The 13,618-nt window shown below is 38.8% G+C and overlaps 1 protein-coding gene across 1 annotated transcript in view; it reads left to right on the forward strand.

Annotated features, from left to right (window-relative positions):
- The window catches only part of NYAP2 (neuronal tyrosine-phosphorylated phosphoinositide-3-kinase adaptor 2), a 232,329-nt gene that overhangs the window by 149,270 nt on the left and 69,441 nt on the right, over positions 1 to 13,618 (forward strand). The window contains exon 4 of the mRNA XM_036254666.1: positions 1,602 to 2,690. Coding sequence (XP_036110559.1) covers positions 1,602 to 2,690 — 1,089 coding nt within the window. The remainder of the gene's footprint in view (positions 1 to 1,601; positions 2,691 to 13,618) is intronic.

The raw sequence follows: 13,618 nt of genomic DNA on the forward strand, positions 1-13,618 counted from the left end.
AAAATTTAAGCCAGTATATTCCTCCTAAAGAATTCTCTGGGTATTTTTCAGCCCTTATGTCTCTAGGCTTTTCACTTTGGGCATCAAAAGACTTCCCCAGGAAAATGACATCTTGTTTTTTCTAATATGAGTTAAAGAAAAAGTCTGGATACATTAGGAACCTACAGTTCAAAAAGCTGTTTCATTGTAGTGAGTAAAATCAACATCATGGGCACCATGGAACAGAATATTTGAAAGCAGGTATAACCTAGGAAAGTGAGAGACATAGCCTCTTGATCGGTCCTTTCTCTGAAGACATGATTGATGTGTAAAGCAGCTGCCTAACTGATCATTGCTTCTCCTTTAGTAAGTTTTAGAAAAGCTTCCAAGTCTTAAGTATGCTAGTTGATAAAAAACAAAGGCAATTTTAGATGTTTCCTGATTTGTGCCTTGAGATCCTCCTCCCTTAAGGCCGAAAGTTATAGAGAAACCTGTTATTTCCTCATAGATCTACACCTAGAAGCTCTACTGTCAACTTACATTACATGCTACCATTTACTACAAACAACTACATTCTGCCACATTACATAATAATGATAATCACTGCAATCATATATCAACACAATGAGATAATGAAATAATAACAAGACTCCAGTACTTTCCCTGTGTGCTAAACAATTAATTTCAGTCACAGATGTGTTGCCAGCCTGTTCTACCCCATAGTGGTATCAGACGTTTGTGTTTTATCACAAGGACAAAGGGGATGGGGGCTTCCAGTAGGCTGTGGGATGCCCTGGTCACACACCTGTGAGTTTCTAGAAATCATTCCTGAAGTTTATACGTAATTCTCTAGAATACTTTTCTGGCAAAACTATTGATGGGGCTCTTATGTGTGAGGATAATATTTAATAAATTCATTCCAATATAGCATTTAGGATATCATAAGAGATCTTATGAACAAAACAGACAAATACACCCTAATCAACAATACCTGAAGATTTGGAGATTAACTTGTCTAGACTCATAAGATTTTCACATCAATTTCCCCTGAAGTATCAGACCCATCTCCATAGAAGTTATTTGTCTGAACCAAGGCAGAGATTAAGTCTAGCGTGCTGGAACGTTTTTTATCCTAAATGAAAGCAAAATGTGATTACGTGCAATAACCACATCATCAAAAGTACTCGACCCCCATAATACGTTTGTGACCATTTATGCTAACAGAAACTCTAGAATTTTTTTTCTTGAGTTTCTCCCTTAATTCTTGGAGCTGAATCGTTAGAAATTTTGTGATTGTTTTATCCAAGATGTTTCATCTGAAGATTTAGACTTAGAAATTCTGAGACATGGAGATGAATAATCCTGGTTCTAATGCATTTACCAGTGAAGGACTAGTAACATTAGTTTGACGATAAATACGGCTATTATTCTGTCATCAGGTTTGTCTAACTATTGGGAATATTCTACTTTTGTTTTTTGGTTTTTTTAGTCTAAGCCTCAAGCTAGGAATGAAGCAGACTACCCCTCCCACCAAAAGTGCAATTGTAAACGAAGTGCAAATTATTTTGGAAAAATTTCCAGTTGTATTCATCGGTTTCACTTTCTCTCTCTCTCTTTTTTAGTTTCAGCCAAACCGAGACCCAACAGTGATGAGTATTCAAAGAAGATTCCTCCTCCAAAACCCAAGCGGAACCCGAACACTCAGCTCAGCACCTCTTTTGATGAGACGTACATGAAAAAGCACGGCCCCAGGAGGACCTCGCTCACGCGTGACGCCTCGCTGTCCCAGGTGAGCAGCCCCGCGGGGGACCCCGAGGACGAGGAGCCCGTGTACATCGAGATGGTGGGGAACATCCTCCGTGACTTCAGGAAAGAGGATGACGACCAGAGCGAGGCCGTCTACGAGGAAATGAAATACCCCATTTTCGACGACTTGGGCCAAGACTCCAAATGTGACCTTGACCATCACAGTTGTTCTTCGCAGTGTGCTACTCCCACGGTGCCTGACTTGGACTTCGCCAAGTCCTCAGTGCCATGTACTCCAAAGGGTTTGCTTTGTGACATCCCCCCGCCCTTCCCCAACCTGCTTTCTCACCGACCCCCTCTGCTGGTGTTCCCTCCGGCCCCTGTGCAGTGCTCCCCCAACTCCGACGAGTCCCCGCTCACCCCGCTGGAGGTCACCAAGCTCCCGGTGCTGGAAAACGTGTCTTACATGAAACAGGCCGGAGCATCCCCATCCGCGCTGCCCCCTCACCCCGCCAGCCACCCCAAACCAGACAAGGACCAGAGCGGGGCCCTGGGGCCCGCGGCGGCTACGGCGCTCTCCTCGTCGCCTCCCCCGCCGTCCACTCTGTACCGAACGCAGTCCCCCCACGGCTACCCGAAAAGCCACTCGGCCTCCCCGTCACCTGTTAGCATGGGGCGGTCACTCACCCCCTTGAGCCTCAAAAGGCCTCCCCCGTACGACGCTGTGCACTCCGGCAGCCTCTCAAGGAGCTCTCCATCAGTGCCTCACTCGACCCCCCGGCCGGTGTCGCAGGATGGCAGCAAGATGGTCAACGCCGCGGTCGGCACCTACGGGGCGGCCCCCGGCGGCTCCCGGTCCAGAACGCCCACGAGCCCTTTGGAGGAACTGACCAGCCTCTTCACTTCGGGGCGCAGCCTGCTGAGGAAGTCGTCCAGCGGCCGCAAGTCTAAGGAACCCGCAGAGAGTAAGTGTGCGTGCAGGTCATGCGCGGGCCCAATGGGTCAGTGTGCGACTTCACGTGACACCCGGCTCTTCATGCACGTAGGTGGTGCATGACCCTTTGTCCTTTTAGTCAGCATCTCCAAAGGTGTTCTTTTTCTTCTCTGCCGTGCTAACGAGTGTGCTCTAGAACCCAAAGCGAAAACCTGCACAATATAACCTATTCATTGACCCTCAAAGGGAAGAGGGGAGGGAGGGCGGGATGAGATAAACCAAAGAACCTCTATACATACATGCATAACCAATGGACACCGACAACAGTGGGGAGAGGCCAGGTGGGGGCAGTATTGGGGAGGAGGGGGTCAAACCGGAAAAGGGGGGACATCTGTAATACATTCAACAATAAAGATAAGTTTAAAAAAATAAATAAGCCCTGGCCGGTTTTGCTCAGCGGTTAGAGCGTCAGCCTGCGGTCCAGAGAGCCCCGGGTCCAGTTCCCGCTAAGGGCACGTACCTCGGTTGCAGTTTGACACCGGCCCTGGTTGGTCGTGCGGGTGGCAGCCACTCGATGTGTCCCTTTCGCGTCGATGTTTCTCTCTCTCTCTTCCTCCCACTCTATCTGTACAAAAAATGGAAAAATGTCCTCGGGTGAGGATCAAATAAAATAGAATAAAATAAAATAAAATAAATTTAAAAAATAAATAAAATGAAGAATGATTCCTTTAAATAACGTGGAAAGTCTCAATTCTTACAGTGGCTCTGGAAAGTCTAACCAAGAATACAGACACTGAATTTTTTAGGGTAACTATCTTGATTCAGAGGCATAAATTATACATTCACACATGGAATTGATCAGTGTTAAATTTATTTTATATTAAAAGCCTGCTTGAGCTAATCTGTGTTAGAAAACCTTTGCTGGGAAGATAACTTCAGATTTAATTTAGTACTTTTCTTTTTTTTCTTCTTTTCTTAATCCTCACCTGAGGACATCTTTTGCAATTATCTTCAGATAAAGTGCGAGACAGAGAGAGAGAGAGAGAGAGAGGGAGGGAGAAAGAGAGAGAGAGAAACATCGATGTGAGAGAGACACATCAAGTGGTCACCACCCACACGACCCCAACTGGGGTGGGGACAAACTACAACGGAGGTACATGCTTTTAGCAGGAACTCAACCCAGACTCTCTGGTCTGGGCCAATGCTCTAACCACTGAGAAAATCAGCCAAGACCGTAATTTTTTTTTCTCTAATATAAGAATGATTCTTCCCGCATACTCTACATTGTTATATTCTGACCTGCACTCTAAACTAGAATAGTCTCATTGTTTCCCTTTTAAAGCCACGCTAATTAGCATGAATTCCTCTGGTACTCTTTCCAGATCCATCTGTATATAAATTACGAGAAAATCACTAGGAAATAAATAGGTGGTGAACATTACATTTCCCACTAAATTTCAAAGACCAAAAAATGTCAGTATCTGAATGCATAATCCTTTGTGAGCCTGAAATCCCTCCATAAGAATAAAGTAAAATCAAACAGCCCCCGTTTCCTCAAAGTCCATTAGATTACATAGTTTTCCCTTATTTAAAAATGCCTGAAGTCACTAAGTTGATAATTCATCATTCATATTTCAAATGATTCCAACACAGGATTTTGTTATTTATTTATTCATAGTCAGTCACACTGAGAACTTCCCTTAAAGGAAAAGAAATGCTTAATACTTTTGATGATGAAGATGATGATGGCATTCCTTGGATAATTAATATTCATTAGTACTTTAAAAACACTTATCTTGTCTATTTTTTTCTTTACCCAGAGAAATTTATGAAAGCATTAGCTGCCTAAATAACCCCTCTCCCTCAAATACATTTCATTTACCTGACTAAAGGCAACAATTTGTAATACGTTAGACATGTCTGGAGTTAAATACACCCATACATGCCTATATCCAATTATTTTAAAACTTGTTTTAAAAATTAAATTATAAATTAGAAACAACCTATTTCTAAAACAGTGGTTCTCAGCTGAGGCAGTTTTGCCCCCAGGGACATTTGGCGATGTCTGGAGATGTATTTTGGTTGTCAGAACTATGGATGCTACTGAAATCCTGTGGGTAGAAGCCATGGATGTTGCTTAACAGCCTATAGTGCACCGAATAACCCATCACACACACACACACACACACACACACACACACACACACTCAAGGATTATCTGGTCCACAATGTCAATAGTCAAGAGTGTCAGGTTTAGGACACCCTGATCCATATTTGTTAAAGTTCAAAGTTTCTCATAGATAATTAATTTATTTTAAACACAAATCAGGTAAGGTTTTTGAAATAAGGTGGAGAAGAAATGTTTTAAAGAAAAAATTAGTTGCTTTCAAATATGCACTGGTGAAATGACTGGACTTTCTTCACCTACCAGTGTCTTTGGAAGACCCTCCATGGCTCCAGCTGACAGCTACCCCAATTAGCTGGGAAAAGTACATGTAAAAGAAATGATCAATTAATGAAGTTCTTTCAAGAAATGTCCATCTGTTAGAATCAGTCTATGTGCCGTATGTCACAGACTTCTCCAGTTGACTCCAGAATGAGCTTCCTGTGCTTCTAAAGCAAATCTTGTACCTGGAAAAGTGATCCAGGCCCTTTATAGCTTTTAGGGATCCGAGGATTGGATTTCTTCCTGTGTGCTGTTAACCATGTGTCAACTCTTCAGAGAAAGGACATGCCCTGAGTTATTTTTAACTTTAATGTTTTATTTTACATAAATGGAAGGGAGGAAACATATTAGCAGCACACATGAATAATCTAATGCTCTTTAATTTTGACTCTGGAAGAAAATAGAAAGACACTATCAGATGCTAACGAAATAACAGGGGCCCTCAAAGTCTTTCTATAATCCAAAAAGTAGATCCAAAATTGGTGATAATTGAGAGTTAACCTATAATTACTGTTGCAGTGTGCTCAGTGATGCAACTCTCCCCCTTCACTCTTACCAGATAGGATTTATAGATGCCTGCTGAGACCACAGAGACAGAATAAGTGATATAAAATACTATAACATTCACGACTCCTGAGTCTCAAGTGGTATTTTTTTACATTTCAGGAATAAAAGTAAAACTGGTATTTCTATTCTCCATACCCCTCTGGCTTTTTACTGGAAATGTAAATTTTGATAATTTTATGGTCTTCAATTTAAAGCACATTTACTCTTTCTGTTTTAATTTTAAAAATCTATGTCAAATAAAATTTATACTTCCAACTCTTTTACTAATGTATAAAAGACACACCTAATTTAATAGTTTCATATCTTAAAAGCTTATAATTCTTGATGAGGATAAGGAACAGAAAAAGATAAAATAAGGCAATAGGGGTAGACTATGAATCAATTTCATTTCAATATACAATTTTCTACATATGGCCTTCACATTAATTGTTCTAGGAAACATTTTTCCCTTAGTTGATGGGGCATTGTAATGTTGTTTAACTATAAATGAGGATACTTGACAGTCTCTTTAATGATAATAATTTTTATGTTAATTGCTTGTTAGTATTTTTTAAATGTGTGCAGAGAGATGGAGGATATGAAGCATAGGAGAAGTGATTAACTTGTATTTTATCGCTGTAACTTTTTGTGTACACATGAGAAGAAGGCAAAGCGTAATATGTTTACAGTGAATTTGGGAACTCAAATGATAACTTCCTACCTAACACTTTTATCTTTCTTTTACATGACTTTATTTTATCTATCCTTTGATTAGAATATTTGGACCACCTAAGTCATGAATGGGGCTAAAGAAGGAGCAAAGGAAAATAATGACTCAGGCCCATTCATCTTGCTGTCATGAATACAGAGCGGCAGTGGTGGGCTGGCATTGCCAGAGAGTCCTCACGCTCAGCGATGTTTCCCACTAGTGGAGAAACAGAGTTTTCTACTGTCAAGTGTCATTTTTTCAGCCATTTAATAATACTCCCATTTAGGACTTTTGGGTGTTATATTTTTATAATTATGGATATAAATGGTATATATAATGAAATAAGTTAAGAATCAGATGTAACCTTTGCCTTTCCATTCACTTTGTGAAGAAACACAGAAATGTTCTTTGCTGTGGAGGGAGTCGCAGTCTCTATCTTCCAGGGCTGTTTTTTTGTGCAAACAGCTTGGAAAGATAAACATTTGTAATATTTTCCACAATAAAGATAAATTAAAAAATAAATAAATAAAAAACACAGAAATAACATCCCTCAAAAAACATGCAAACAAAACCAAACCAAAGAACTAGACTCACATTCCCTACCACACACACACACACACACACACACACACACACACACACACACAGATACACTCTTTCTCCTCTTTAAGTCACTTAAGGTCCAGTGATGCCTAAAACATTAGGTATTACTGGTGAAGCAACTGATCCAATTTACATTTACTGACTGAAATGTTATTTATGTATTTATTTATTTATTTATTTTACTTCATTAATTTATTTTTGTTACAGATGTTTCTCCTTTTTCCCCCATTAACACCCTCCTCCCATCCCCCCCTCACCCCTCACAGCATTGTTGTCTGTGTCCACTGGTTATGCATATATGCCCAAGCTCTTTGGTTTATCTCTTCCTTCCGCCCTACCCTCTTCCTCTGAGATTTGTCAGTCTGAACCCTCCTTCTGTGTCTTTGGGTGTATTTTGTTCATCAGCTTATTGTGTTCATTATATTTCCAAAAGAAATGACTTTGGAAGGAATTTTTTAAAATATATTTTTATATTTATTTATTATTCCACTTATAGGCTGAAAGAAGGGTATGGTAACATGTAGCCATCTTCATGACTCAAAGCCATTGCGGTGATCATTATCGTGTGCCTACTATGTGGTAATGTACATAGAGTGTTTAGCAAGGTGATCTGAACGGGAGGCTTCACAGTGAGGACTGTCATTGTCCCTGGTCATTCGTAATAGCAGTGAAATGGTATTTATAGCTTTATTATTGTGATACTGGCATGTCCTCAGGGGCTATTAGAGGTTGTCAAGCTGACTAGCCCTCTAATGCTATATCATTTAAATTCACTTAAATTCTTCTGTCTGTTTCTTGTGGTTTTCTGCCTTCTCCTTTTTTCCCCCAGTAGTTTTATTGATGCATATATTCTCCCCTCCCCACACCCACCTCTCCTAGTCTCCTTTCAGTCTTTTTTTTTAATTTTTTTATTGCATTATCACACCATGAATCTCCTGTGGAGCAAGAAACCAAACACCCATACTTGTCTGGCATGGGCTACCTAACAGTTTTCATCAATTCAGGAAGGGGGTGGAGAACCTGTCAGCACCCTTCAAAATTCATTCTGTAACAGCCTCGTCACTACCCCAGGCTCTTCTGTAACCCAGGATTCTTAGCTGCCCCTGAAGGCATGTGGTCTGCCTGGTGGGCCTTGGAATCCCCTAATCTGGGCAAAGAGACCGAGTGCTGACCTCAGTGGCTCTAAGCATAATTTAAGGATATATGTGTACATTTCGCTGGTCTGTGAGATTCTCAATGTTTAGCTACCAACCAGATGATTCTAACATAGGGCTTCTGTCCTGAGCTAGCTACTGGCATCTTGTTGGTAACTATGCAGTAGCCTGATGGCCTGTGGCTACCCCACGGGAAGAAAACATTCCAATAGTCAAAAACCCCAGCCAATGGCAATAAAGGCTCTAACATCACTAATCTAGAAATTGATCTGATAAAACAAGCAAAAACGCCACACACAAAACAAAACAAACAAAAAAAACCCTATGCAAAATGCTTTTGAACATCAACTCTTTTGTCTTCAGATTTGTATTTACGTGTAGTTGACAGAATTGGGCACTCACCTTAAAAAACAAAAACAAAAACAGTTCTGCAAGAACACACTAGCCTGTTTAATTATTAATATTTTTATAGCTAAATAAATTATTTTCAGGATGGTGAGGTTAACTAGAGTATAAGTAAAATCTCTTGATTTTAAAATGCATCTGACTTCTTGGTTAATTGGGACCGTGACATTGTCTGTTTTCCTTGCTGAGTTTCTCCTAGGATTGAAATGTAGAATCACTGACGAGGATATAATTTCATAAATAATTGCTCACCTTTCTGGGGGTAGACTGCAGCTGCCTCTGATTGATGCAGGCAGACATGTTTATCCCCCGTGTTTACATTCTCTGGCTGCTGAATCTGTAAGTGCAATTTAATCAGCAATTTTCTCCATTAAGAAGCAGCCTCTCTGTTTCAGATTTATAAAATGGAGAAACATTTTTCAATTCAGAAATAAAGCTACAACAGTCAGTTTTTAAAAAATCAAGATCCCTTCAGTTGTATTTCATTTTAAACACATGAAATATACTAGGACTGATCTCTTTCCCTCCTGTTGAATACCTCAAACAGAAAATTCAGTGTCTGATTTGCATTTAAATGTGTTTCTCTCACTTTGACATCTATAGGTAATTAAATATTAGCTATCAATAAGGGATTCCTATCAGATATGTCATACCTCCCTATGTTTGCCCTACATTCTAACAAAATAGGATCCAGAAGGCTAGTTTAGGGGCTGATGACACAAAGGTGGCTCCATCTTAGCTCAACCACTAGAAAGCTTTGAGACTTTACCTTTGTCAGTTCATCTCTTTATGCCTCAGTTTTCTCCCTTTTCAAATGAAAATATTAGACCCTAAAACTGTGAGTCTTTTCTGGTTGTATTTGATGCATCTGTGGATTACTGGATGGTCTGTAGATCCCCAAATAAATGACCTCCTTCCTGCCTCTCAGGCTTTCTGACTGATGTTCTCTTTGTTGAAAGGACTTCCCCAGTAACTCCATAAAACAAAATCTAATCTTTGGATCCCTGCTAAGAGTCTGTCTACCATTTTACAGTTTAATGAGATTGTCTACAAATCTCTCCTTCAAATTCTGAGAACACTTCTTACTTCTGTAATGGTATAAGTATTAAAAAGTTTTTTTGCTGTCTTATTCATCATTAAAACAAATGGTCAGGGAGAACAAAGGATATGCCTTTTTTCTTATTTTATTTCATGTAACACCTGGCCCAATGCAAGATTTCTTAAAGTTATTACATGATAACTATTTATTGAACTTGTTGAATTAATAGGCATAGTGATTTTAGAGGGCTGTTGAAGTTGAGGAAATAAAAGCCTATGAGAAATGTTTGACCATTACATGAAAAAAGAAAAAAGAAAAAAAAAAAAAAAAAACAGATCCTATGACTTAGAAAATTTCACACTGAAATCAATATAGTTATTCAGCCAAAAAGGAACTACGCTGAATGCTAAATTCATTGCTTCGCTTAAGTGCCCTATTTAAAAGAATGCCCATTCCATTCTAGGCAGATTTATTAGGGGAAAGATATAAAGAATATAGCCATAAAGCATTTAAATGTAGACCATTTTGTAGATGTGAAATTGTCATCCATTTCTGTATAAGTGACTGAACCACGAAAATTGATCATTTCTCAATAGTCGAGGACAAAAAGATGCATTTTTAAAAGAAAATAAGAGAAACCAACATTTTAAAGACGGAATCCCAATCTGATTGACATTATTTATTACTGAAATCAATTAACAGAGAGAGAGAAAAACACATTCGAATAAGTCATTTAACCTCTTTGGTGGAACGGCACTGCATAAATGCAGGCAGCTGTGCCGTGGCTGGTGCTCTTCAAGGCAGGAGTTCCCAGGTAAAAATGGGTGTAAATTATGAAACATTTGAAAAGACTTTTTAACTCTCAAAAAAATTTTTTTTCAGAACTCAATAAATGGGTGGCAATTCCAAATTTAATGAAGTGTCTGAGGTTGAAGCAAACTCATTATTGTTTTTAGAGGATGGGAGCTGGGTTAATTAAATGTTTCACTCCTGGTAGACTAACCAATCAACTGGAGAATCCCAGCTATTGCTAATCCCAAATGAAAGGAGTAAAAATACTAAAGAGGGTCTAAAAGGGAAAGAGGGGGTGTTAGTAACATGGATTTTGAAACACTGTATCTCATCTGGCTAGGTATATCCAAAGATGCTGGATTTCCAGGAAACATTTTAAATCCAGAGTCTATAATATTTCTGACAATTGATGAGGGAGGAAAATTTCCTCCTTCACTTTCTTCTGGTCAACTTTCAGTTACATTCAATAAAATATAAGTTTTCTATTCTTTTTGTATCAAGTCACTAAGGATGATACAATTAAGTCAAGAAAGGGAAAAGGAAACAATAGAGTGAGCTAGTAGAGAATGCAAGTAGATCCAACATAATGCAATGGGTGGTCATTTTCATGTGGTTTTGTTTCTATAACACAAATAAGAAACATAGGTTGCCAAGAACTGGAAAGCTGAGAAAAGATGGAAATGTCAACAACTTCTAGCAAAACGATCGGAACTGGAGTGAAGCTCTGCTCTGTTTAAGTCATCACATTCTGAATATCAAAGTTGCCTCTGTATCTACAATCTAGTTTCATTCTGTCATCGATTAGTTATTAACCCTATACCAATCATTAATAAGAGAGATGTGTCAAAGTGATGAGCTTTTGTCAGTTTGCTCTAAGAGAAATTTCAAACCTAAAAAATTAAAACAGATTGCCTCACAGGGGTCCTTCTTTGTTGACTGATGGTCTCACGTGAAGCCTGCAGAATACACTTTGGCATCTAAACCAAGTTATATAAATGATCATTTCATATGAACTATAATAAAACTGTCCATTTATGTTTCAGCAAAAACAGCTTAACTCTACATCCAGCCATGATTTTCCACTTTCCTTTCATGGCCAAACCACTAAGGTGAATATTGGACTGGCTGCCTCCATTTCTCTCCTCCCAGTCCATCCTTAATTTCCTACAACTCACTTCCTCTTCTGCTCCATCCAAAGTCACCCGGGGCTTCCTAATTGCTCTCTGGATCTGACCTCTTCTCACACTTGGTTCTCTTAAACCTCACAGAATGTCTGACTGTTGCTTACTCTATGTGAAGACATTTCTCTTGGTTTCATGCAAATATGACATCCTCATTAGTAATCCTTTTTGGACTCTGTCTCTTCTGCTTCCCTTTTGATGAGCTCTGCTATATATATATATATATATATATATATATATATATATATATATATATATATATATATATAATAAAATCTCTTCTAACAACACCACTGTATTTAAATGCTTGCCTCCCCAACTAAATTGTCAGCACACACTATTGACTCTTTTTATATCAACAACTATCATGTTTTACTGGCACAAAGTCCCCTTAATGGGTGTACCTTGAATGATCAATGATTGTTTGACTAAAATGGATGTGTGTTTCTAATCTGCACAATTAATAAGGACATTTCTGGGAGCAATATATATATATATATTATATATATTAATATATATATTAATATATATATATATATATATTTAAGTGCCTATAGCCTCCTATGACTATGCTTTGCATCATTAATTTATATTTGTGGATTTCTTGTTTTTTCCCAAGCTAACATTTTTTTGTAGCAAAGTCTGATAGAACTACCATGATTTCCAAACATTAAAGCTTATCTTAGTTGCCTGGCAGGTGTGGTTCAGTGAACTGAGCATTGTCCCATGGACTGAGAGGTTCCAGTTTGATTACAGGTCAGGGCCCATTCCTGGGCTATGGGTCTGATTCTCAGTAGGAGGCGTGCAGGAGACAGCCGATAGATGTTTCTCTCTCACGTCAATGTTTCTATCTCTCTCTCCTGTCTTCTCTCTCTCCAAACAAACAAACAAAAAACACAAAACAATAAAAACGATTTTGAAAAGAAGAATTAAATAGCATGGCATAGATTTTCACTGGATGGTTCTGGAAGCAATATTAAGATATTGCATTGTAGATAGGAAAGCAATCAGCTAGATTGTACATGGTATTGGGTATGACCCTTCTGCTGTTTAATTTTCAGAAGATAATAAGGAGAATAAAAATGTGTTGTCATTTCTATACCTATGTTTTTAAAAATTTCTTTGTTTCACCACCTTAAAAAACAATCTCATTGTAATGGAAGATAGATTGGGGAGTCACTGGAGGTATACCTACGTAAAAAGACATGGGAGTCAAATGTCCTTGGGTCCAAAGATGCATTTGCTTCTGAAGAGCTGTGCAGTTAGGGCAAGACACACTCTCCAAGTCTCCGTTGTTTTATTTTCATACTTGCCTCACAGGATAGTTGTAAAATATGAGAGAAAATTGTATATGTGAAAAGACCTTGTAAAATGTAACTTGCAATTCTAAAGGGTGACTGACTTTTAGATATCTGTGAAACAAATGCATATTTTATTTAAAATGAAATAAGGTCAGACATGAATTAATTTTCAGAGATTCAGTGTGTCTGCACAACTCTCTTCAGTGAGGCTTGGTTAAAGGATCAGACATTTGAAGTGGATCCTGCAAGACCTGATGTGCGGAGCATGAAACATTGGTGAGAATGTAAGTCATTCTCCGTTCCCACAGGAGACAGGCTGTTTTAAGGTCGCTGGGTGATATCTAAGCCTTGAAGGAGGAAGGACGGCCATCACACCTGCTGGAGCACAGTTGTTCTTTGCCTATAAGGAATAGCTCTGAGAACAGAGAGACCATTTTCTTTGTACGAACGAGTGGGCAACATGACAATATGATTGAGAAAAATGATTCATCAGCAAAAGAAAAAAATTCTATATAATTGGGTTGGTGATGTGTTTTTCAAAAGTAACAAACATTTATCTTTTGATTACAAATAATTTATCTTATAAACAAAAGCTTTACTTCCATAAAGGTATAGGTATTAACCAATGAATAAGGTGGAAACCAGGAAGATGCAAAGCACCTGCTATACAAAATATTTAGTATGGAGATGGAGGGCGGTTAACAGGGTGATGGGTGAAGTGTTGCTTCTAAGCAGATTCAAATAGAATCTCTTTTCCTTCTAAAGTGGTTAGTCATCATGAAA

Source organism: Molossus molossus, unplaced genomic scaffold, assembly GCF_014108415.1.
Source record: "Molossus molossus isolate mMolMol1 unplaced genomic scaffold, mMolMol1.p scaffold_m16_p_11, whole genome shotgun sequence".
Lineage (NCBI taxonomy): Eukaryota > Metazoa > Chordata > Mammalia > Chiroptera > Molossidae > Molossus > Molossus molossus.